The sequence below is a fragment of the Oncorhynchus nerka genome, linkage group LG14, assembly GCF_034236695.1.
Source record: "Oncorhynchus nerka isolate Pitt River linkage group LG14, Oner_Uvic_2.0, whole genome shotgun sequence".
Taxonomy (NCBI): Eukaryota; Metazoa; Chordata; class Actinopteri; order Salmoniformes; family Salmonidae; genus Oncorhynchus; species Oncorhynchus nerka.
In genome coordinates this window covers 66985700-67008652 of record NC_088409.1, presented here as the reverse complement: position 1 = coordinate 67008652, position 22953 = coordinate 66985700, and the positions used below count along the sequence as shown (strand labels likewise).

Sequence of the window (22953 nt, the reverse complement as noted above, 5' to 3'; positions counted from 1 at the left end):
AGCTTTAGAGACATGCAATGACCGGCTTCTGTCCAGAATCTCAAGAGGTACGATCAGGCTTTTAAGTAGTGACTGTGGGCGGTATTGTCCTTAAAGCACCAATGCAGTCTGTGTAAAAACAAATGAATTCAATCATCACTGCATGTCTAATTAATCACTCTGTGTTTATTTAATGAAAATATCTCCAAAACGCGTATGGGCATTAGAATACAAATGTGAAGATATTTACATACACTGCCCTGATGAGCGGATAGGATGGTCTAGAGCCCACCCCCTTACCCAGATGAACAGTCATTGGTCGATTATAATCAGTTCACATGATGTGGCCCAAAAGTTCTATCCCACCTGAACAGGCTGAATTCCAGGTATGTTCTTTCAAACAGCTCTTACACAAAAAGGGCGTTATCATCATTTTCACAATTTCAGAGTGCTATTTAGAATTCATAGTGTGGAAATGTCTTTAAAAAAACAGGTAAATAACATGTTTAAATGCACTTCCCTTTAAAGGTCCAATGCAGATGTTTTTATCTCAATATAAAATCATTTCTGGGTAACATGTACCTTACTGTGATCAATTAATATGGTCAAAAAGAAACAAAAAGATCTTCTTGGCAAAGAGCAATTTCTCAAGCAAGAATTTTGCTCGGAATGTCTGTGAGTGGTCTGAGTGGGAAGGGGAAATTGTAAAACTAGCTATTATTGGCAGAAAGGTTTGGAACGCTCTTCCTCATGGGTCTATTAACTAAGGGTGCATTTGTAAATTCACTCTGGGGTGCCAGAGAGTGTTCAGTGCACTCTGGGCGTTTGTCAGATTGTCCGTATGTAAATTCAGAGCGGTTCACTCTCTGAGCATTAAGAGCGCACACTGGATGCTCTGGCCGAGGAGTAGGGTTGATTAGAACGTTCTGGCCTCACCACGGCAGTCAAGCTCCCAAACTAACTGGTTAAAGTTAGCTAGCTTGACCTCCCGAATGGCGCAGTGGTCTAAAGCACTGCATCGCAGTGCTAGCTGTGCCACTAGAGATCCTGGGTTTGAGTCCAGGCTCTGTCGCAGACGGCCGTGACCAGGAGACCCATAGTGTGGCGGCGTCCGGGTTAGGGGAGGGTTTGGCCGGCGGGGATGTTCTTGTCCCATCACGCACTAGCGACTCCTGTGGCAGACCGGTCTCAAGTGCACGCTGACACGGTCGCCAGGTGTACGGTGTTTCTTCCGACACATTGGTGCAGCTGGCTTCCGGGTTAAGCGAGCAGTGTGTTAGGAAGCATTGCGGCTTGGCTGGGTTGTTTTTCAGAGGACGCACGGCTCTCAACCTTCGCCTCTCCAAAGTCCGTACGGGAGTTTCAGCGATGGGACAAGACTGTAACTACCAATTGGATACTACGGAATTGGGGAGAAAAAGGGGTAAGAAATTTAAATAAAAAGAAGTTTGCTAGCTTGCTAGCTACTTTCAGACATAAATGAGAGAACATCTCACTCTGACCATTTTTCTCATCCTAGCAGAGCTGGTTAGGCTTTTTTCATGTTATCCAGAGCATTGGTGCTGCTGGTAACAATTTAATTATGCTTTTTTGCAGAGGTTTACTGACACCGGCCATATTCAATGGGTGTTGAGCGTTGGTAAATTGGTCAGTTATTCTGTGCTCTGGCACACTCAGACGAGAGTGCTCTGAAATAGGAGTAGATAGACAGAGCGAATTTATCAACACACCCAAATTTACCACTTGGATATATCACCAGGCAGGCCAAAACTCCATCCCACCAAAATAGTCTTTTCAAACAGCTCTTACACTGAAATCATCATTTTCACAATTGCACAATATTATTAGAACCTCGTAGTGTGGAAATATATATAAAACATAGGAAATCACATTTTTGACTGCACTGGCCTTTACATATGAAGAAACACCATCCGAATAAACTTGACCAGTTACAATGAAAACTGAGGTGTCAAAAATGAACCTTTCTTTATGCAGCTACATTAATTCCAACCTTATTAAAAATGTTGGTCGAAACATTTATTTTTGGAACCATTCAAAAACCCTTCAAAAACATGATATTTTATTGCATCATGGTAAAGTTAAAGGTATGTTCACATTCTGACCAGAAGGGGAGCCCTCGCTATCTCAGACTGATCTTTTGGAAGTCCTGGACATTAGGTAGTGTTCTGTCTATGTGCTCTATATCTATATGCTACAGCCTGTGTGCTCTATATCTGAACACTACCTCTCTCTGCCCTGAGCAGTTTAAGTGGGATATCATCCCTGTGTGTTGACATCCTTTCTCCTTCTCTTTCTTTCTTTCTCTCTCACTCTCTGTCTGTCTCTCTCTCTCTCTCCCTCTCACTCTCTCTCCCCTATATATCTCTCCTCCTCCTCCTCTCTCTCTCCTGCCAACCAAACATCAGGCCAGTGTCTGCTGCCAGAGGAGGCATGGCTTACCCTGGGCTCAGCTAGCTATTGGGGCGGGCGGAGCCTGCCCTGTGGTTACCAAACCCATGATTAGTTTCACTCCCCCTGAACACTGGCAACACCGTCTGCTCTCACTGGCATCAACACACTCCTTTTGTCTACTCATCTGTAACCCAAATCATACAAGGAGAGGAGAGGATGGAAGAGGGAGGTGTTGTGTTTAGATAGTGGCTATTTACTGTTTTGGTTGAGATATTAATGATCTTAACTGACAGACCTTTGCAAAAACAGGCAGTCAAAAACAGGCATTCTGTACTCTCTCAATGGTGCATTATCATGCCCTAACGAGTGAAGTTCATCGTTCATATCTCTCTCTCTGGCATAAACGTATCCCTTACATGGGTAATAATTTGCCTTATGAGTGCAAGATAATAGTGTCATAAATACTTAGACAAAACCCCATAAATTACATATAATATCACTGTCTACCTTACATGTTTAAGAAATTAATCTTTATTGACAAGAAATGGAACAGTTTTAGGTTGCGTCCCTAAAAGCACACTATTGGCCTATGTGACCTGGTCAAAAATAGTGCGCTATATAGGGAATTCTTAGACTTATTCAAGCCTTTGAGAGGAATGTTGGGCATTCAGGACTGTGGGAGAATGTACAGTGCTGTTTTAATTATGACACTACCCAGAATGCCTTGTGTCTGTGTAGCAGTGCAGCAGTGACATCACTGCGACTGTCTTCATCAGACCAGACTGTTTAACATTTTTCCAGCCCCATAGACAGCAAGACTAGAGTACACACAGAATAACACCAAGAAACTGCAACTATGTAATAGAATATTATAACTGGAATAATTGTTGCTGTAAATTGAATTATTTGCTCAATGTACAATGTACACTTTTAAATGTTCCTGAAATATTACTCTGAAGACCATCCAAGTCAAAGGTGTGTGTGTGTGTGTGTGTGTGTGTGTGTGTGTGTGTGTGTGTGTGTGTGTGTGTGTGTGTGTGTGTGTGTGTGTGTGTGTGTGTGTGTGTGTGTGTATAAATATTATTATTACTACTATAACTTTTTTTTAAAGGAAATTCTAAGAAAAAGGCTCCAAAAATCTAGCATTATAGTATTATCATAATCCAGTCCTTTGGCATATGGAAACCTGTATCGTGTAAACGTTTTAATACTAACTCTTAATTATGGAGTATACCTAGAGGGATTACAGTTTAATCCCGTCCCTGTAGCGCGGTGGATCCAGTGGATTAAGGCTGTATTGTCTCTGTATGTGCCAGAGCCCCTTCAAGCCACAACACAATGGTTCTGTACCCTCCAACGTCTTTTTATTCTCTTTCGCGCGCTCTCTGAGGGGGAGTAGACTAGAGTTCTTTGAATAGAGAGTTTATGTTGCAGAAAGACAAACCCTTTAGGTTGCTGGGAATCTCTTGCAAACAGCATCGAATATAAAACAATATCTGCCCGTTTATTGAGACGTCCGCCTAATTCTCGGTTCCAATGTAGCCTAACGTGGCGCAGGTTTAATATTTATCTTAATGTGGAAACAACACTAAGAACAACTGTCATTACAAGATAATTACATCGGCTGATAAATAATAGTGACAGTGATGTTTTGATCACGTTTTGTTTCATGTTCAAAAGCAATTGCTTTCTGTTCTGTGAGAGCAACGCAGTAATTACATTGTATAATATTACGTTATATGTACACGGAGGCCTATATTGTAGGCTGTACATTATATATCAATGTATTTTGTAGTATCTATTCATGAATATGCTGTGAGGCATGTTAGGGACATATGTTCTCATAGGCATACAATAAATACACCTGAAAAGTTATTAGACCCGGGATATTACTGCAGCTTGTAAAGCACATATTTAACGGTGATTGTGTAATCAGATAAGATCCGTTTAATACAGGCAGAGAGTTTATTACAGAAGGCTATAGGGCAGGCAGAGAGTTTATTACAGACAGCTATAGGGCAGGCAGAGAGAAAGAGTAGGAAAGCCGATTCCACTATTCCTGAACGCTCCGTGAGCACAATGAAAGAGCGCCCAGGGAATTGAAACCAAAATCCACTTGTAATCTCGCAACAGTATCAGGCATAATTGGCTGAGGAGCACAGGATTAAGATTGACGATACATTAAACTGACTCTTTGGAGTTCACGCGATCGATAAATATCCCAATTTCAAGAGCTTTCATTTCAAATCAGCGGAGCTGACGTGCCTCAGCGATACTGCTCCAAATAGAACATGGAGAATGGAGGGAGAAGAGAGGACAGGAGGAGAGATGGAGATGGGGAGGAAGACGGGTGGAGACAGCGAGAGAGATATAGCATGTGATCCCATCAGCTGACCAGGGATCAAAAAGCCATCGTAAATAAATACTGAAGGGATATCGTCAGCACAAATACAAAAGCTTTTATTTTCCCTCGAAACTGTAAAAAAAAAAAATCGTTTAGGATGCTATGCAAATTGTCACAATAATTTTGGGGTGGTGTTGTGTCTCTCTTTTAGAGGCCGCAGATGTTGCTATAGTAACTGAAATAATTGTTATGAAAAATATGAATATGCAAATATGCATAATAATAGCCTATAGGTTATAAGTGAACATTCATCATATTGGCAAGCGCTCCCCCATCTCTGGTTTAGTTCTGATAGACCGTATCATACTGCTGGCCCTATTGCGCCTATAGTTAAACTGGTCATTACTTATGTAAATTAGCTTCAAATAGTTTTGTAAGCCTAGAATGTATATAGGCCTATATGCTTGTTGAATTGGCCGAATGGCGATTTGGTTAAAAAATAACCTATTTTATAGCCTCCAGAGTGCAACCCAAAATGGAGCCGTGTTCTGTATTCAACCTGAACGAGTAATTTGTGTTTGCATGTTTCGTGTTTGCATAAAAAATCAAAATAAACTGAATACAGACTTGTTAATTACCATGATAATTAAGAACTGTGCATGTTCCCAAATTAAGAAGAAATTGTAGAATTTGCATCCTAGACATTACATCGCCTCAATATGTGCTCTGATTAAATCGAAGTAGACTCAAATTTGATAATAATTTCCAAACAAACAAATCCGATTATTTGTTAGGAATTTTTAAAGACCATGTTTTGTTTGTCCTTATATCTGATGCACGGTGTATTACGCATTATAGGCCCAGTGGTCCTCAGCACCCCAGCCCAGCTGGTGGCCCCAGTAATAGTGGCGCGAGGGACGCTCTCCATCACGACGACCGAGATCTATTTCGAAGTGGACGAGGATGACCCCTCCTTCAAACGGCTTGACTCCACGGTAAGTCCAATCGCCACTTTCCCTTTCTGTTTGATATGCACAAGCTTTTGTTCACATTCAAGTTCACTTTACTGATTCATGTTCATGTTTTGGCTGGGCCCGCATTGACCACAGGTTCCTTTCTTTTACAAGACACAAAATGTGATTTAGAGATTAAAATAATTATTCAGATTTACCCATGTGGAAGAATTCAACCATTAGGAGATTGTGGAGCATTTTAAAATATATGGTCCAATTGGAACGTTGTGCCATTTGAAGTTCCAGACGAGCCTTAAACCTACCCAGGCCTCTGGAGAGAACCTGACCTGTAGGCCTACAACATTTGACACATTTATTGATATTCTGATCCCCTCAAAACCTGTAAACCTATGTCATCAAACGAGAGCCTACGAGGTCTTTTCGATTTTACACCAATATTATCGTTGTTTATAAATATAACGACTGTGTATGGACATGGGATAAGTACTAGCACTATTGGGCGCATACTAACGTTGTAACCTAGACATTTACACAATTACCCGTTCAAAACACCTGTTTTGCGCATTATTCGTGTCCACTGTATATTAGAAATATAGGCCTAATGTCTAACCCCAACCGTACCTCTCATACATTTGTTTTTTTCCAACAACATTACGCCTATAAAAAGCTTTTAAATAGACAGCCTATTATTATAACGTAGACAACCTGATAGATACAATAGGCTTATAGCCAGAATTAATAGAGAAAAGACAAACTATATTTGCCTAATTTAAAACGGGTTAAACACTAGGCTTAAAAAATACCCATGTATGATGCATACAATAAATATGGCCTATATATGAAAAAATACAAGTTATACATTTACTTAATCATGATTGGGACACAAATATTACATAGCTATTTTTTATTAGGCTAACTCTTTAAATTAAATCAAAGACAGGAATAAAAAATCAGATCAGATCATGTTATAATCCAGTGTATTTCAAGTGCATTTTTTCTTCTCAATTAGACTGTATTTATATATATTTTCTATTATCATGTAAGCAAGGTACAAACAAAAAAGTATCGAGTATACTTTAAATAAGAATTCAAGTACGTTTATGGAATGTTTTTTTTTTTTTAAATGTAACAAATAGTACCATCAAAATGTAAACTTTCAAAATGAGAAAATATCCACTGACAACAGATACAGTAGACTGTTACTGAAATGAATGTACGAAATGAATGTACTAAATTAATGTACTAAATGAATGTATTTTCTACCAGATAAAAAAACGTTTTACTTTAAAAGGTGTAATTGAACTCCTAAGTTTACATGTCACAGAACAACATTCACAATTTCAGACCACTGGAATCACAACCTATGAATGTATTTACAGTATAAATATTTACTCAAGGCTTGTATGGGGGCTTTATTTTAAAGCATTTAAGCTAATAAACGATTTAGACAACCGTGGGCATGGAGAGAAATAACGAAAGATTAATACTGAAATTAAACCTAACCTTGAATGTGGATTGATGGTACAATTTGCTCCTAAATCACAGAATAGAATTAAGAGAAGGGTCATATTTGACTGTGGGTCATAAAAATGATATCAGAGTAAACTTCTTCCTCGTCAGAGGATAGTCACATTTTACAAGACCGTGAATTAAACAGAGGCACAGTGACCATTTCTGTCCATAGTCCTTTGATACATCACCAGGCCTCTCACTGACCCTCCTTTCTTACTATAACACACATTTACCTCAGAGTTTCTCCAAGCTTTTGGGGTTGGTCAGAATCTCTCTCGCAAGTCGCCAGGTCTGTTTGGCTGCATTTTCTAGAGCAGAATGAGGTTTCCCCTGGAACAGATCTAGATTAGGCAGGAAGTAATGGGGACACCTCCTGCACTGCAAACACGAAATAAGCTGCAATAGAATCCCGTTCAAACGGTCCCCGAGGTTGTTCTCGTCCCAGTCAGACTCCCGTGGATGTTTTTCACACTCATAAGAAACCAGAGTTTTCATGTGGTAGTTGTTGAGGGGCGTCCCAGGCAGCTCAAGGTGCCGGTCTCGTAACGTTTTGAGGACCGACAGACATTTCTTCCTGCAGCCTCCCAGGAGTAGGCGGTTCTCGGCCTCGCCGAACTGCAGGACCCAGGCGTCGCTCTCTGCCGAACTTTGTTTGCCGTTCAACGAGTAGCACTCTTTAGAGAGAAGGTTGAATCCCTCGGCCTTTACTTCGGCTACCCTGTTGGGCCCCGGCCAGGGGATGTGCGGTAGGGGCCAGTGCGCTGCGCTGCGGGGCCAGATCCCAGTGCATTTGAAAGCCGGGGTGATCTGAACGATGTATCTGTCTCTGATGCGTAACTTCACCTCGCTGGTATCAGACACCATTTTGACAACATCTCTATAGCTGCATTTATCCACGGCCTGCGCCACTAGGGTCTGAAATCTGGAGCGGATTTTGCGCGCAGAGAGGTAGCCGGAGGCGGTGATGAATTCTACCCAGAGAGACATGCTCCTCTTACGGCCGTCGCTCAGCTTGAGCACGGCGCAGCCCGGCAGAGATCCATCATCCACGAAGTTAAATACCCCCATCTGGTTGAGGTAGAGCACCACCTCGAACTCTGTGGGGGAGATGACCTCTAGCCCCTCGAAGCGGTTGTCCATCTCGCTGAGAGAGCTGATGAAGCGGGGCTCCTGCACCTCCACCTCCTTCAAGACGTCCGACACCACCTTGCACACCTCCCGGATGGTCTTGGAGATGGCCGCCTTCCGAGATTGGCATTTCTCCTGGTAGTATTTGTTGAGGTGGTACACCAGCTTGGCCTGGGCGGCTATCATGTTAGGGCAGAGATCCGGGTTGTAGACCGGAGTCTCGCAGTAAGCCGACGGATCCAACGCGGCTGTTTGTACGGGAGCCAATTTTAGAGAAGAAAGAACGCTATTAAAAAGAAAAAAAAGTGTTCCAAAAGTCCCAACCAAGCCTATTATTGCTTGTTGGGGCACATGCGTAATAATCTCGCCGGTCTAAAGCATTCGCTTTTGCATTGAACTGCAGTTGGAAAATGTATGTACTTCGATTTGCGAATAATTATAAAAAATCCATAATACACCCTCTCACGTCAGTAGTCAAAACAACCTCGTTTTTGTTATTTATCTAATCACTGCTGTAGTTATGGATCCGCATATGAAAGTGCGCGGCGCTGTCTGTCTGTGTGTGTGTGAGGGCGACGTGGAGGCGGCTGAGTCTTTCTGTGTTTAACAGCCCGGACGCTCTTCGGGAAATTATAAAGGGAGGGTTATGAACGAGGATGTCCAATCGCCATCTGATTCGTCACCGCCTCCAGTTTATCAACAACAAATTAATCCCCGGGTTTTATATATCATTTAAACTAAAGGTAGTAGTCTCGAGGATCGGAAGTCCACTTACGCGTTGGCGAGAGAAAAAACAAAGCCCTTTTCTACTCTTTCAGGCTAGGCTGTCTTTTAGATTTTTTTTACGGATTTTTCCCAACTGCTTATTTTAAACGGCTTGGTTGACTGCTACAGTAGGTTAGGCTATAACATATGCCAGGGTTTTGCGTGTTTATTTGTTTTGATTAAAACATGTATTTTACGTTGTATTTGTCTCGTGTTTATTATTCTCGTTTACTCTTATTTTCGTTTTGTTTTATTCTTGATGATTAGTGTTTCTGTATTGTCCACAGCCTCTGGACGGTACCTGATCTAATATTAGACACGACGACTAGAATGACAGGTTTGATGACAGTTGTTCCGTGGGGTTATGTCTTGGTTATTTTAGATTTTTTTTGCTTTGACTGAAGATTCGCACTGCTAAATCTATTCTACAGGGACATTTCAAATAGGACTTTGGAATGCAGTGTCCTTAGAAAAAAAAATATCCTACTGCATGTTGAAATAGCCTATAGAATATGGATTTACATCTGTACCATATCAGTAGGCTAGGCCATTGTATAATTATTAGGCCTGTCAAATCGCATGGTTATTTTGGAAATAACGCATGTATGCAACATCCTAGTAGTTAAAAAATATTGGACCGGTTAATTTTCGGTGTCTTCTTTTCCAGCGTGAATAGGCTAATGATAACTTAAAGGCCCACAGTCCTTTAGAAGTGAATTGTTTTTTCTTAGTGTTGTACAAATACATTTTCAGGCGTACTTTTCAATTAAGACGTTTTTGAATATGAATGTTAATATTCTTTCATGATTCCAATGTATGAAATAGGCCTACTATCCCTCATTAATTGAAGGATGAACTTGTCAAATTAAGTAGGACACATCTTTTCAGTGAAGAAAAATTAAGATGGCATCGATATTGCCATTCATTTAGGCCGTCACTGTAATTAAGAATTTGTTCTTAATCTTAACTGACTCGCCGAGTTAAATAAAGGTTACATTTGTAAGACTGTAATCTATACATGTATAGGCTTTTTAATACATTTCCGATATGAATTATTTTTCAACAATGGTAAATGTTTTATTGCAAGCATCAAGTTAGTTTGTTGAAATACGTGATTCCGATGATTATATAGTCCACGATATTGTATGACGGTGTCTTGTCAGCATTAACAGGTTGTGAACTCAAGGTTTTCAAAAACAGGCCATTAATACTAGACAAATTATTGATGTTGTACATTGTAGACATCATTCCCGGTGAGTGTTGAGTGAGACCAGTGTTTACATTTATTACGAATATGATGATAGAACAAATTAAACAAAATTAAACAATTGCACATAAAAAAACCAATGTTATAATTATTATGATTATTATTTTACCCTAATTATATATATCATTGAGTTGAGTAGGCCTAGTAGTTTTTTTCTGAAGTAAATTAGTTCCACATAGGCAACACAACATATGCTCGGCCTACAATATTCATATTACTACTACAAAAATACTCCTTAACTATTACAATCGTATTACTAATATAACACAGTTTATTATGTTATCAAGACCTCAATGGAAGCAAGACACATTTATGCACAACACCAGTAGACTAGATATTTTTATGACGAAAAAGTTTCTGCACACCAAATCCCCGAACAATCTCCGTAGTTATCACCGAACTATCTCCCTATCTCTGAACCATCTCTAGCTTAATAAGTAGTTATCACCGAACTATCTCCCTATCTCTGAACCATCTCTAGCTTAATAAGTAGTTATCACCGAACTATCTCCCTATCTCTGAACCATCTCTATCTAGCTTAATAAGTAGTTATCATCGTGGCTTCCCGTCTCCGATGGTTCAGTTTGAGCTTTGAAGAAGACTTTAAACGGCAGAGGTACAGGACATACAGACGTTTACACTAATCTGCACCAACACTTTGCTGCACAGAACCACACATTATCAGGATAGACTGCACCTTGTCAGTTCCCAATGAAATATCTGTGTGTGTGTGAGATGGCTATTTGTCTCCCACTATCATGCCAGCCAGTCTGGAGGCCTCTGTCAGCAGCATCAGCCCAATCATAATTAATAATGTCCCACTGTTACCAGGCAGACATTACAGATATGACAACACATGGGTGTGCTGGGATAGACCTTGCCAAGAAAACACATGATTACACTAGGCACATCCTAAAGGTCTACAATGAAACTATTAATTCAAATTAAGTGTGAAATATAGTTTACCATATTCTTAACCTTGATTATTATTTTAGATGGATAGTCAACAGAAATCGTTTCGGGTTAGATATTGACAGAACTAGCTACCACTTCCTAGTTTAGATTTTTCTTGGTCACTTTCATGGAGTGTTTTGTGAATGTAGGACTTTCTATACTGGTTCCATATGGAGAGAGATGGGAGGAAAACCCGCACCTCTTCTCCATCTCTCTCTGTCTGTGTGTGTGTAGATCAGCAGGTATACTGGCCTTTATTAGATCCAGACTAGTCTACAGTCTACTTCCAACTGTGCGTGAGTGTGGCCACGAGGCTGGTCATCCCTCTGCGTGATAGAGGGGCTTTTCTTCAGGATTATCACCTCTTTAATCTAAAGCATGTGGCTGCAACCTGGCCTACCCTACACAGATCTACATGTAACAACCTGGCCTACCCTACACAGATCTACATGTAACAACCTGGCCTACCCTACACAGATCTACATGTAACAACCTGGCCTACCCTACACAGATCTACATGTAACAACCTGGCCTACCCTACACAGATCTACATGTAACAACCTGGCCTACCCTACACAGATCTACATGTAACAACCTGGCCTACCCTACACAGATCTACATGTAACAACCTGGCCTACCCTACACAGATCTACATGTAACAACCTGGCCTACCCTACACAGATCTACATGGAACTGTTCATGCTTAGCTCTAACAACCTGAGGTGCAACCTGGCCTACCCTACACAGATCTACATGTAACAACCTGGCCTACCCTACACAGATCTACATGGAACAACCTGGCCTACCCTACACAGATCTACATGTAACTGTTCATGCTTAGCTCTAACAACCTGAGGTGCAACCTGGCCTACCCTACACAGATCTACATGTAACAACCTGGCCTACCCTACACAGATCTACATGGAACTGTTCATGCTTAGCTCTAACAACCTGAGGTGCAACCTGGCCTACCCTACACAGATCTACATGTAACAACCTGGCCTACCCTACACAGATCTACATGTAACAACCTGGCCTACCCTACACAGATCTACATGGAACTGTTCATGCTTAGCTCTAACAACCTGAGGTGCAACCTGGCCTACCCTACACAGATCTACATGGAAATGTTCATGCTTAGCTCTAACAACCTGAGGTGCAACCTGGCCTACCCTACACAGATCTACATGTAACAACCTGGCCTACCCTACTCAGATCTACATGGAACTGTTCATGCTTAGCTCTAACAACCTGAGGTGCAACCTGGCCTACCCTACACAGATCTACATGGAAATGTTCATGCTTAGCTCTAACAACCTGAGGTGCAACCTGGCCTACCCTACACAGATCTACATGTAACAACCTGGCCTACCCTACACAGATCTACATGGAAATGTTCATGCTTAGCTCTAACAACCTGAGGTGCAACCTGGCCTACCCTACACAGATCTACATGGAAATGTTCATGCTTAGCTCTAACAACCTGAGGTGCGTTCAGTTCGGTTCAACATTTCCTGCGTTGCGTGACGGTTTGTACTGAATTACACGTTTCCTCAAAACGGTGCACACTTTTCTTCAACAGCCTTTGAGGTACGTTTGTGTGTGAATTAAACGTTGCACACCGTTCTGACGTCCTGAACACACCCTTGGTCTACTCTACTATAGATCTACACTAACAACCTGTTCTACTCTACTCAGATACACTATCCTGCGAGATCCTGCATTGTCTATGTGTTAGATCCACAATAGCAGATATGGGTTAGCGCCTATCTCTGACCCAGCCTAATTTCATTAGAACCTATTTCTGACCCAGCCTAATTTCATCCAGTCTCTGACCCTCCAGCTTTATGCATGATTGTGTAAATCAATACAATGACTTCTACTTCCTACCATGTGACCCAGCCTCTCTGTGTAGAAGGCTTCTTTGTTTCCAGAGCTGGCCTCTACTGCACTTCTCCTTTTTCCCTCCATTCTTCATTTTTCTCTTTCTTTTAGTAAGACTGATCCTCCTGTCAGTGGTCTGGCATGGGGTCAACAGTTCTCGTCTAATAGCCGAAATGGCTTTGTGATGACACCATAGTTTATCACGCACAAACACACGAACACACACACACACACACACACACACACACACACACACACACACACACACACACACACACACGGACTGAAAATGGACATGAGATTTTTCAGCTTGACAATTACAAGTTCACAATATAACATCATTTTTCGATGCCACAAATCCATCACCCCAGACAGTGTAAAAGTTTTTATGAATGTACAATACTGTGGTGCATTATAGACACCATTAGTGTAAATGATTAAGACCAAACCCAGCAAAAAGTATAATAATATTGATTAAGGCGGACCATATTAAACCATTTAAAAGTCTCAATAGTAATAACAGCATCTCATAATGTGGCCAATAAAGTCAGCTAATTGAGGATAATAATACTCAGTGTGTGTCTCTATTTATAATCCTGTTAGAACATGACAAATAAGGTCATCCATGTTATTCTGTCATCTGTCTCGCTGTGCATTGTAGAGGAAGGGGGATGGAGGGCAGCCAACGAGAGGTTCAGTCACCAAGTCAAATCCAGATTATACCAACAGTCTCTAATGGAGTGGCAGTGCAATAGGACTCAGATTAAGAGGGTGACATTTAAGATATGTGTGATCAGCATTAGGCTTCACACTGGGTGAAATATTACACTTCACCCTCTCGAGATGGGGACTCACTGACATGTTCCCCCACAAACTTCATTCATCTCAAAATGACATTGTCATTGGGGTTTTTAATAATCTGAATATCATTATTCTAGACAATATGGTGTCTCTGTGGGGTAGCCCGTTCCTTTCTGGGCCTTGTGCCTTCCACCCTCTGGATCCTCCCTCCACCCCGACCCCCTCTGGATCTCCGGCCCCCCTTTCTTCATCTGTTATACCCCCTCCTCGTGTCAGCAGCCTCCCTGTGTTAGCCTCTTTCTCAATTCATATTTCATTGATTCCTCACATTCTCTGACCTCGCATCCTTCTCAAAGTAGATTGGAGAAAAAAGGTCAGAGGGGAGGGACCTTGGACCTTATCCTCCAATACGATTGAGGAGGAGGAGTCCAGAACAAAGGATTCTAGATATTGCAGAGAGAAGGATTGAGATACAGCTCTCCTGTCAGCAGTCTTTCTCTGTGTGTAGTGAGGAGCCAGGAGTGGACAACACTCCTGGTTCTTCACTACTCACGGAGAGTGAGGAGGAGAGAGTGAGGAGGAGAGAGAGAGGAGGAGAGAGAGGGAGAGAGAAAGAAGAGAGCGAAAGGAGGGGGTGGGAACAGGGGAAATTAACTAATTATCTCAGCTTCTGTTGTGCCTCTCCTCTCCTCTCCTCTCCTCTCCTCTCCTCTCCTCTCCTCTCCTCCTCCTCTCCTCTCCTCTCCTCTCCTCTCCTCTCCTCTGCCACCCACCTCCCTCCTCTCCTCAATATGGAACGCTTGTCAGCCTTTCTGATGAATGACATGCATGTATTTGCATCAATTTAGCATGAATATAATTAAATATAATTTAGTTTTATTTGCCAACACGGCTTCACATAATAACACAGAAAATGAGAGGTATGATCAGAGGTCTGCCATTTAAAAAATACACAGCATAACATTCTGTGAGCGATCACATATTTTTCTGTTTTTGTATGTGCCCATAGCATTACTGTGTATAAATACTTATGTTATTCATCTACAAGACCCTGCTAAGTAAAGTCCCCCCTTATCTCAGCTCGCTGGTCACCATAGCATCTCCCACCTGTAGCACACGCTCCAGCAGGTATATCTCTCTAGTCACCCCCAAAACCAATTCTTTCTTTGGCCGCCTCTCCTTCCAGTTCTCTGCTGCCAATGACTGGAACGAACTACAAAAATCTCTTAAATTGGAAACACATCTCCCTCACTAGCTTTAAGCACCAACTGTCAGAGCATCTTACAGATTACTGCACCTGTACATAGCCCACCTATAATTTAGCCCAAACAACTACCTCTTTCCCAACTGTATTTAATTTATTTATTTATTTTGCTCCTTTGCACCCCATTATTTTTATTTCTACTTTGCACATTCTTCCATTGCAAAACTACCATTCCAGTGTTTTACTTGCTATATTGTATTTACTTTGCCACCATGGCCTTTTTTGCCTTTACCTCCCTTCTCACCTAATTTGCTCACATCGTATATAGACTTGTTTTTTTTTTTTTTTTTTTTTTTTACTGTATTATTGACTGTATGTTTGTTTTACTCCATGTGTAACTCTGTGTCGTTGTATGTGTCGAACTGCTTTGCTTTATCTTGGCCAGGTCGCAATTGTAAATGAGAACTTGTTCTCAACTTGCTTACCTGGTTAAATAAAGGTGAAATAAATAAATAAATAAATAAATGTTATGTTGCATCTCAAATGCACAACTTTTGACCAGGGTCCAATGGTATTTGCTATATGTGCACTACATAGGGAATAGGGTGTCGTTTGGGATGCAGCCTGTGGCTTCTCCTGTCTGTATAATCACACAGATAAACTCTGTATCTGTTCTACGTGACTGTGTTAAGGTATTATTGAGCAAGGCAGTTAACCCACTGTTTCCCGGGCGCCGAAGACGTGGAAGTCCATGATGGCAGCCCCCCGCACCTCTCTGAATCAGATGGGTTGGTTTAAATGCGAAGACGCATTTCAGTTGAATGCATTCAGTTGTACAACTGACTAGGTATCCCTATTCTAAGTAGGAGATGGGAGCAGTGTTCTGATATGTTATTATTCTGTTATCTCTTAACATGTCTGCTGTTGTGAAGCTGTTAGAGTAGCAGTATTGTACAGGCTTGTGGTTTTTGGGGACTCATTTATAGTACAATATCCAGGTTGTTTTGCCAGGGAGAGGAAAGGTGCCCCTGATGTTTGTTTTTGTAAGATATATATACAATCTGGTCTATGCATATTTGGACATTGACCAAGTTATTATTATTGTAGCTGTCTAAATTAAATAATGAATATGATGGTATTTACATCCAAATCGGGTGAACAGTGTAGGAATTACAGCACTTTTTAGATGTGGTCCCTCCCCTTTTAAGGAACCCAAATTAATTGGACAATTGGCTGCTCAGCTCTTCCATGGCCAGGTGTGTGTTATTCCCTCATTAATTAATCTACAAGTAAACAGATTAAAGATATAGAGTTGATTTCAAGTGTGGCATTTGCATTTTGAATCTGTTACTGTTAACCCTCAATATGAAGTCCAAAGAGCTGTCACTGCAGTGAAGCAAGAAATCATTAGGCTGAGAAAAAAAACACTCAGCGAGACAGCAAATACATTAGGTGTGGCCAAATCAACTATTTGGTACATTCTTCAAAATAAAGAACACACTGGTGAGCTCAGGAACACCAAAGGGCCCGGTAGACCATGGAAAACAACTGTAGTGGATGACAGAAGAAAAGCCCCTTCACAACAGTTGGCCAGATCAAGAACACCCTCCAGAAGGTTGGTGTATCTGTGTCAAAGTCAACAATCAAGAGAAGACTTCACCAGAGTAAATATAGAGGGTTTACGACAAGATGTAAACCATTGGTAAGCCTCAAAAACAGGAAGACCAGATTAGAGGTTTGCCAAACAACATCTAAAAAGCCTGTCCAGTTCTGGAACAACGTCCTGTGGACAGATGAGACAAAGATCAACTTGTACCAGAATGTTGGGAAGAGAAGAGTATGGAAGAGGGAAGGAACTGGTCATGATCTGAAGCATACCACCTCATCTGTGAAGCATGGTGGAGGTAGTGTTATGGCGTGGGCATGTGTGGCTGCCAATGGAACTGGTTCCCTTGTATTTATTGATCATCTGACTGCTGATGAATGCTGAAGGGTTTAGGGCTATATTATCTGCTCAGATTCAGCCAAACGCTTCAAAACTCATTGGACGGCGCTTCACAGTGCAGATGGACAATGACCCAAAGCATACTGCGAAAGCAACCAAATACATTTTAAGACAAAGATGTGGAATGTTCTGCAATGGCCAAGTCAATCACCTGACCTGAATTGAATTGAGCATGCATTTCACTTGCTGAAGGCAAAACGCCCTAAGAGCAAGCAGGAACAGAAGACAGCTGCAGTAAAGGCCTGGCAGAGCATCACCAGGGAAAAAACCCAGCATATGGTGATGTCTATGGGTTCCAGACTTTAGGCAGTCACTGACTGCAAAGGGTTTGCAACTAAGTATTACAACTCACAATTTAATCTATGATTATGTTAGTTTGTCCAATTACTTTTGAGCCCCTAGAATTCGGGGGGCTATGTTTAAAAATGGTTGCAATTCCTACACGATTCATACAATAATTTTGAGAAAACCCTTAAATTAAACATGAAAGTCTACATTTAAAGCACATCTTGATTGTTTCCTTTCCAATCCATTGTTGTGGCGTACAGAGCCAAAATGATGCAGATTGTGTCACTGTCCAAATACTTATGGACCTGACTGTATTTACACTGAGTGTACAAGACATTAGGTACACCTTCCTAATATTGAGTTGCACCCCTGTTTCCCTCAGAACAGCATACATTTGTCAGGGCATGGACTCTACAAGGTGTCAAAGCGTTCCACAGGGATGCTGGCCCATGTTGACTCCAATGCTTCCCACAGTTGTGTCAAGTTGGGTGGATATCCTTTGGGTGGTGGACCCAGTCCTCATACACACGGGAAACTGTTGGGGGTGAAAAACCCAGCAACGTTGCAGTGCTGTACATATTACATGTATATATTACCTCAATTACCTCGACTAACTGATGCCCTCACACATTGACTCTGTACCGGTACCCCCTGTATATAGTCTCGCTAGTTACCCCTGCTCTTTAATTACTTGTTCCTTTAATTTGTTATTCGTATTTTTAAACTGCATTGTTGGTTAGGGGCTTGTAGGTAAGCATTTCACTGTAAGTTCTACACCTGTTGTATTGGGCGCATGTGACTAATAAAATTGGATTTGATTTGAGTTCTTGACACACTCAAACCGGTGCTCCTGGCACCTACTACCATATCCTGTTCAAAGGCAGTTGCATCTTTTTACTTGCCCATTCACCCTCTGAATGGCACACATACACAATCCATGTCTCAATTGTCTCAAGGCTTAAAAATCCTTCTTTAACTGGTCTCCTCCCCTTCATCATCTGGATTTAATAAGAGACATCAATAAGGGATCATAGCTTTCACCTGGATTCACCTGGTCAGTCTTTGTCATGGAAAGAGCAAGTGTTCTTAATGTTTTGTACACTCAGCGTATACATATAAGAACAGACATGAGGAGGCACCTTCACTCTCCGTACACAGAGTGGAAGGCAACACATCGTCTCGTGTATATAGAGTGGATGGCAACACATCGTCTCGTGTATATAGAGTGGAAGGCAACACATCGTCTCGTGTATATAGAGCGGATGGCAACACATCGTCTCGTGTATATAGAGCGGAAGGCAACACATCGTCTCGTGTATATAGAGCGGAAGGCAACACATCGTCTCGTGTATATAGAGCGGAAGGCAACACATTGTCTCGTGTATATAGAGCGGAAGGCAACACATCGTCTCGTGTATATAGAGCGGATGGCAACACATCGTCTCGTGTATATAGAGTGGAAGGCAACACATCGTCTCGTGTATATAGAGTGGAAGGCAACACATCGTCTCGTGTATATAGAGCGGAAGGCAACACATTGTCTCGTGTATATAGAGCGGAAGGCAACACATCGTCTCGTGTATATAGAGCGGATGGCAACACATCGTCTCGTGTATATAGAGTGGAAGGCAACACATCGTCTCGTGTATATAGAGTGGAAGGCAACACATCGTCTCGTGTATATAGAGCGGAAGGCAACACATTGTCTCGTGTATATAGAGTGGAAGGCAACACATCGTCTCGTGTATATAGAGCGAAAGGCAACACATCGTCTCGTGTATATAGAGTGGAAGGCAACACATCGTCTCGTGTATATAGAGTGGAAGGCAACACATCGTCTCGTGTATATAGAGCGGAAGGCAACACATTGTCTCGTGTATATAGAGTGGAAGGCAACACATCGTCTCGTGTATATAGAGCGAAAGGCAACACATCGTCTCGTGTATATAGAGTGGAAGGCAACACATTGTCTCGTGTATATAGAGCGGAAGGCAACAAAGCAACAGAGGCAGAGTGATTCATCTTCATGTGTAGGAGACGTCTCCTCTCCTGTCTAAAGGTGGACACTGTAATCATGGGCCCACTGACCCTGTGTTACCCTGTGATACTCCACCAGAGCATCTTTACTGCAGCGCAGGAGCCCATTATGAATCTCACATTAATTGCACAGCCCTTCTCTCCCTTCAACACTATGTTTCCAGTAACAGACACAGCAGAGCAGCAGAAAACAAAGACAAAGGGAGGGATTAAAGAGGATTGTGTTGTAATGAAATGTTGGTGGCTGGGCCCATGATGAAATTAGGCCATGTTACCCAAATAAGGCCTGAAGGGTTCATCATTTCCCGTGGTGGAGACGTGAAAATCTGGGTGCCAACTGTCAGGGCCTAGCTAATGATGACAAATGTTTCTCTATGCAGATTGTAGCGACACTGGGAGAGGGATAGAGAGGAGAGAAGATGGAGGGAGCGGAAGGGAGAGGGGGAAAAAGAGAGGGTGAGGGATAGGTGGAGAGGAGACGGAGGGGAGAGGAGAGAAGATGGAGGGAGCGGAAGGGAGAGGGGGAGCAAGAGAGGGTGAGGGATAGGTGGAGAAGAGGCAGAGGGGAGAGGAGAGAAGATGGAGGGAGCGGAAGGGAGAGGGGGAGCAAGAGAGGGTGAGGGATAGGTGGAGAGGAGACGGAGGGGAGAGGAGAGAAGATGGAGGGAGCGGAAGGGGGAGGGTGAGGGATAGGTGGAGAAGAGACGGAGGGGAGAGGAGAGAAGATGGAGGGAGCGGAAGGGAGAGGGGGAGCAAGAGAGGGTGAGGGATAGGTGGAGAAGAGACGGAGGGGAGAGGAGAGAAGATGGAGGGAGCGGAAGGGAGAGGGGGAGCAAGAGAGGGTGAGGGATAGGTGGAGAAGAGACAGAGGGGAGAGGAGAGAAGATGGAGGGAGCGGAAGGGAGAGGGGGAGCAAGAGAGGGTGAGGGATAGGTGGAGAAGAGACGGAGGGGAGAGGAGAGAAGATGGAGGGAGCGGAAGGGAGAAGGGGGAAAAGAGAGGGTGAGGGATAGGTGGAGAAGAGACGGAGGGGAGAGGAGAGAAGATGGAGGGAGCAGAAGGGAGAGGGGGAAAAAGAGAGGGTGAGGGATAGGTGGAGAAGAGACGGAGGGGAGAGGAGAGAAGATGATGGAGGAGCGGAAGGGAGAAGGGGGAAAAGAGAGGGTGAGGGATAGGTGGAGAAGAGACGGAGAGGAGAGAAGATGGAGGGAGCAGAAGGGAGAGGGGGAAAAAGAGGGTGAGGGATAGGTGGAGAAGAGACGGAGGGGAGAGGAGAGAAGATGGAGGGAGCGGAAGGGAGAGGGGGAGCAAGAGAGGGTGAGGGATAGGTGGAGAAGAGACGGAGGGGAGAGGAGAGAAGATGGAGGGAGCGGAAGGGAGAAGGGGGAAAAGAGAGGGTGAGGGATAGGTGGAGAAGAGACGGAGGGGAGAGGAGAGAAGATGGAGGGAGCAGAAGGGAGAGGGGGAAAAGAGAGGGTGAGGGATAGGTGGAGAAGAGACGGAGGGGAGAGGAGAGAAGATGGAGGGAGCGGAAGGGAGAGGGGGAGCAAGAGAGTGTGAGGGATAGGTGGAGAAGAGACGGAGGGGAGAGGAGAGAAGATGAAGGGAGAGGGGGAAAAAGAGAGGGTGAGGGATAGGTGGAGAAGAGACGGAGGGGAGAGGAGAGAAGATGGAGGGAGCGGAAGGGAGAGGGGGAAAAGAGAGGGTGAGGGATAGGTGGAGAAGAGACAGAGGGAGAGGAGAGAAGATGGAGGGAGCGGAAGGGAGAGGGGGATAAAGAGAGGGTGAGGGATAGGTGGAGAAGAGACGGAGGGGAGAGGAGAGAAGATGGAGAGAGCTGAAGGGAGAGGGGGAAAAAGAGAGGGTGAGGGATAGGTGGAGAAGAGACGGAGGGGAGAGGAGAGAAGATGGAGGGAGCGGAAGGGAGAGGGGGAGCAAGAGAGGGTGAGGGATAGGTGGAGAAGAGACGGAGGGGAGAGGAGAGAAGATGGAGGGAGCGGGAAGGGAGGGGGGGAGCAAGAGAGGGTGAGGGATAGGTGGAGAAGAGGCAGAGGGGAGAGGAGAGCGAGGGAAGGAGAGAAAAGAGAGAGAGGGCCATAGAACAGAAAGCTTGTTTTCATACAAACCTCCCTAACTGATGATGTGGCTGTTAGAACATGGTTAAGGCCTACCATAATATGTAGCAGTCCCTCCAGGATTCTGTGATTGTTTTTGCAAATCAAAAATTGCCTGCATATTATGCGTTGGTCTTGCAAATTTGACCAATCATCGCACTGTTTCAGCATAAAACAGCCAAATCATTGCAATATTTTCGCATAAACCTTGACCCATCACCGCAGTACAAAAAGACAACTTGCATTTCAACCAATCACTGCATATTTACCGCATAATATGGTTCAACCAAGACCCAGGTCAACAGACATATTGCTGTGCAAAATGTCAGAATTTCCTGCAAAACAAATATGGAGAGAGAGCGAGAGAGAGAGAGAGAGAAAGTAAGGTTGAGGCCTACCATAGAGAGAGAGTAAGGTTGAGGCCTACCATAGAGAGAGAGTAAGGTTAAGGCCTACCATAGAGAGAGAGTAAGGTTAAGGCCTACCATAATATGGAGAGAGAGAGAGAGAGAGTAAGGTTAAGGCCTACCATAGAGAGAGAGAGTAAGGTTAAGGCCTACCATAGAGAGAGAGTAAGGTTAAGGCCTACCATAGAGAGAGAGTAAGGTTAAGGCCTACCATAGAGAGAGAGTAAGGTTAAGGCCTACCATAGAGAGAGAGTAAGGTTAAGGCCTACCATAATATGGAGAGAGAGAGAGTAAGGTTAAGGCCTACCATAATATGGAGAGAGAGAGAGGAAGGTTAAGCCTACCATAGAGAGAGAGAGAGTAAGGTTAAGGCCTACCATAATATGGAGAGAGAGAGAGTAAGGTTAAGGCCTACCATAATATGGAGAGAGAGAGAGTAAGGTTAAGCCTACCATAATATGGAGAGAGAGAGTAAGGTTAAGGCCTACCATAATATGGAGAGAGAGAGTAAGGTTAAGGCCTACCATAGAGAGAGAGAGTAAGGTTAAGGCCTACCGTAATATGGAGAGAGAGAGAGTAAGGTTAAGGCCTACCATAATATGGAGAGAGAGAGTAAGGTTAAGCCTACCATAGAGAGAGAGAGTAAGGTTAAGGCCTACCGTAATATGGAGAGAGAGAGAGGAAGGTTAAGCCTACCATAGAGAGAGAGAGAGTAAGGTTAAGGCCTACCATAATATGGAGAGAGAGAGAGTAAGGTTAAGGCCTACCATAATATGGAGAGAGAGAGAGAGTAAGGTTAAGGCCTACCATATAGAGAGAGAGTAAGGTTAAGGCCTACCATAATATGGAGAGAGCGAGAGTAAGGTTAAGGCCTACCA

General features: G+C 43.1%; 2 protein-coding genes across 2 annotated transcripts in view; one reads left to right on the top strand and one right to left on the bottom strand.

Annotated features, from left to right (window-relative positions):
- Window positions 1–22953, top strand: part of LOC115141267 (neurobeachin-like) — a 262298-nt gene that overhangs the window by 132080 nt on the left and 107265 nt on the right. The window contains exon 6 of the mRNA XM_065000303.1: window positions 5594–5730. Within this exon, the coding sequence (XP_064856375.1) occupies window positions 5594–5730 (137 nt within the window). The remainder of the gene's footprint in view (window positions 1–5593; window positions 5731–22953) is intronic.
- LOC115141736 (putative nucleotidyltransferase MAB21L1) lies at window positions 6605–8951 on the bottom strand. Its single transcript, XM_029680892.2, has one exon. It carries the CDS (start codon window positions 8533–8535, stop codon window positions 7456–7458), a length of 1080 nt encoding a protein of 359 aa, XP_029536752.1. The 5' UTR covers window positions 8536–8951; the 3' UTR covers window positions 6605–7455.

Coding starts and splice junctions, on each gene's coding strand:
- LOC115141736 (XM_029680892.2), bottom strand. CDS start 8,535: ATGATAGCCGCCCAGGCCAAGCTGGTGTACCACCTCAACAAATACTAC.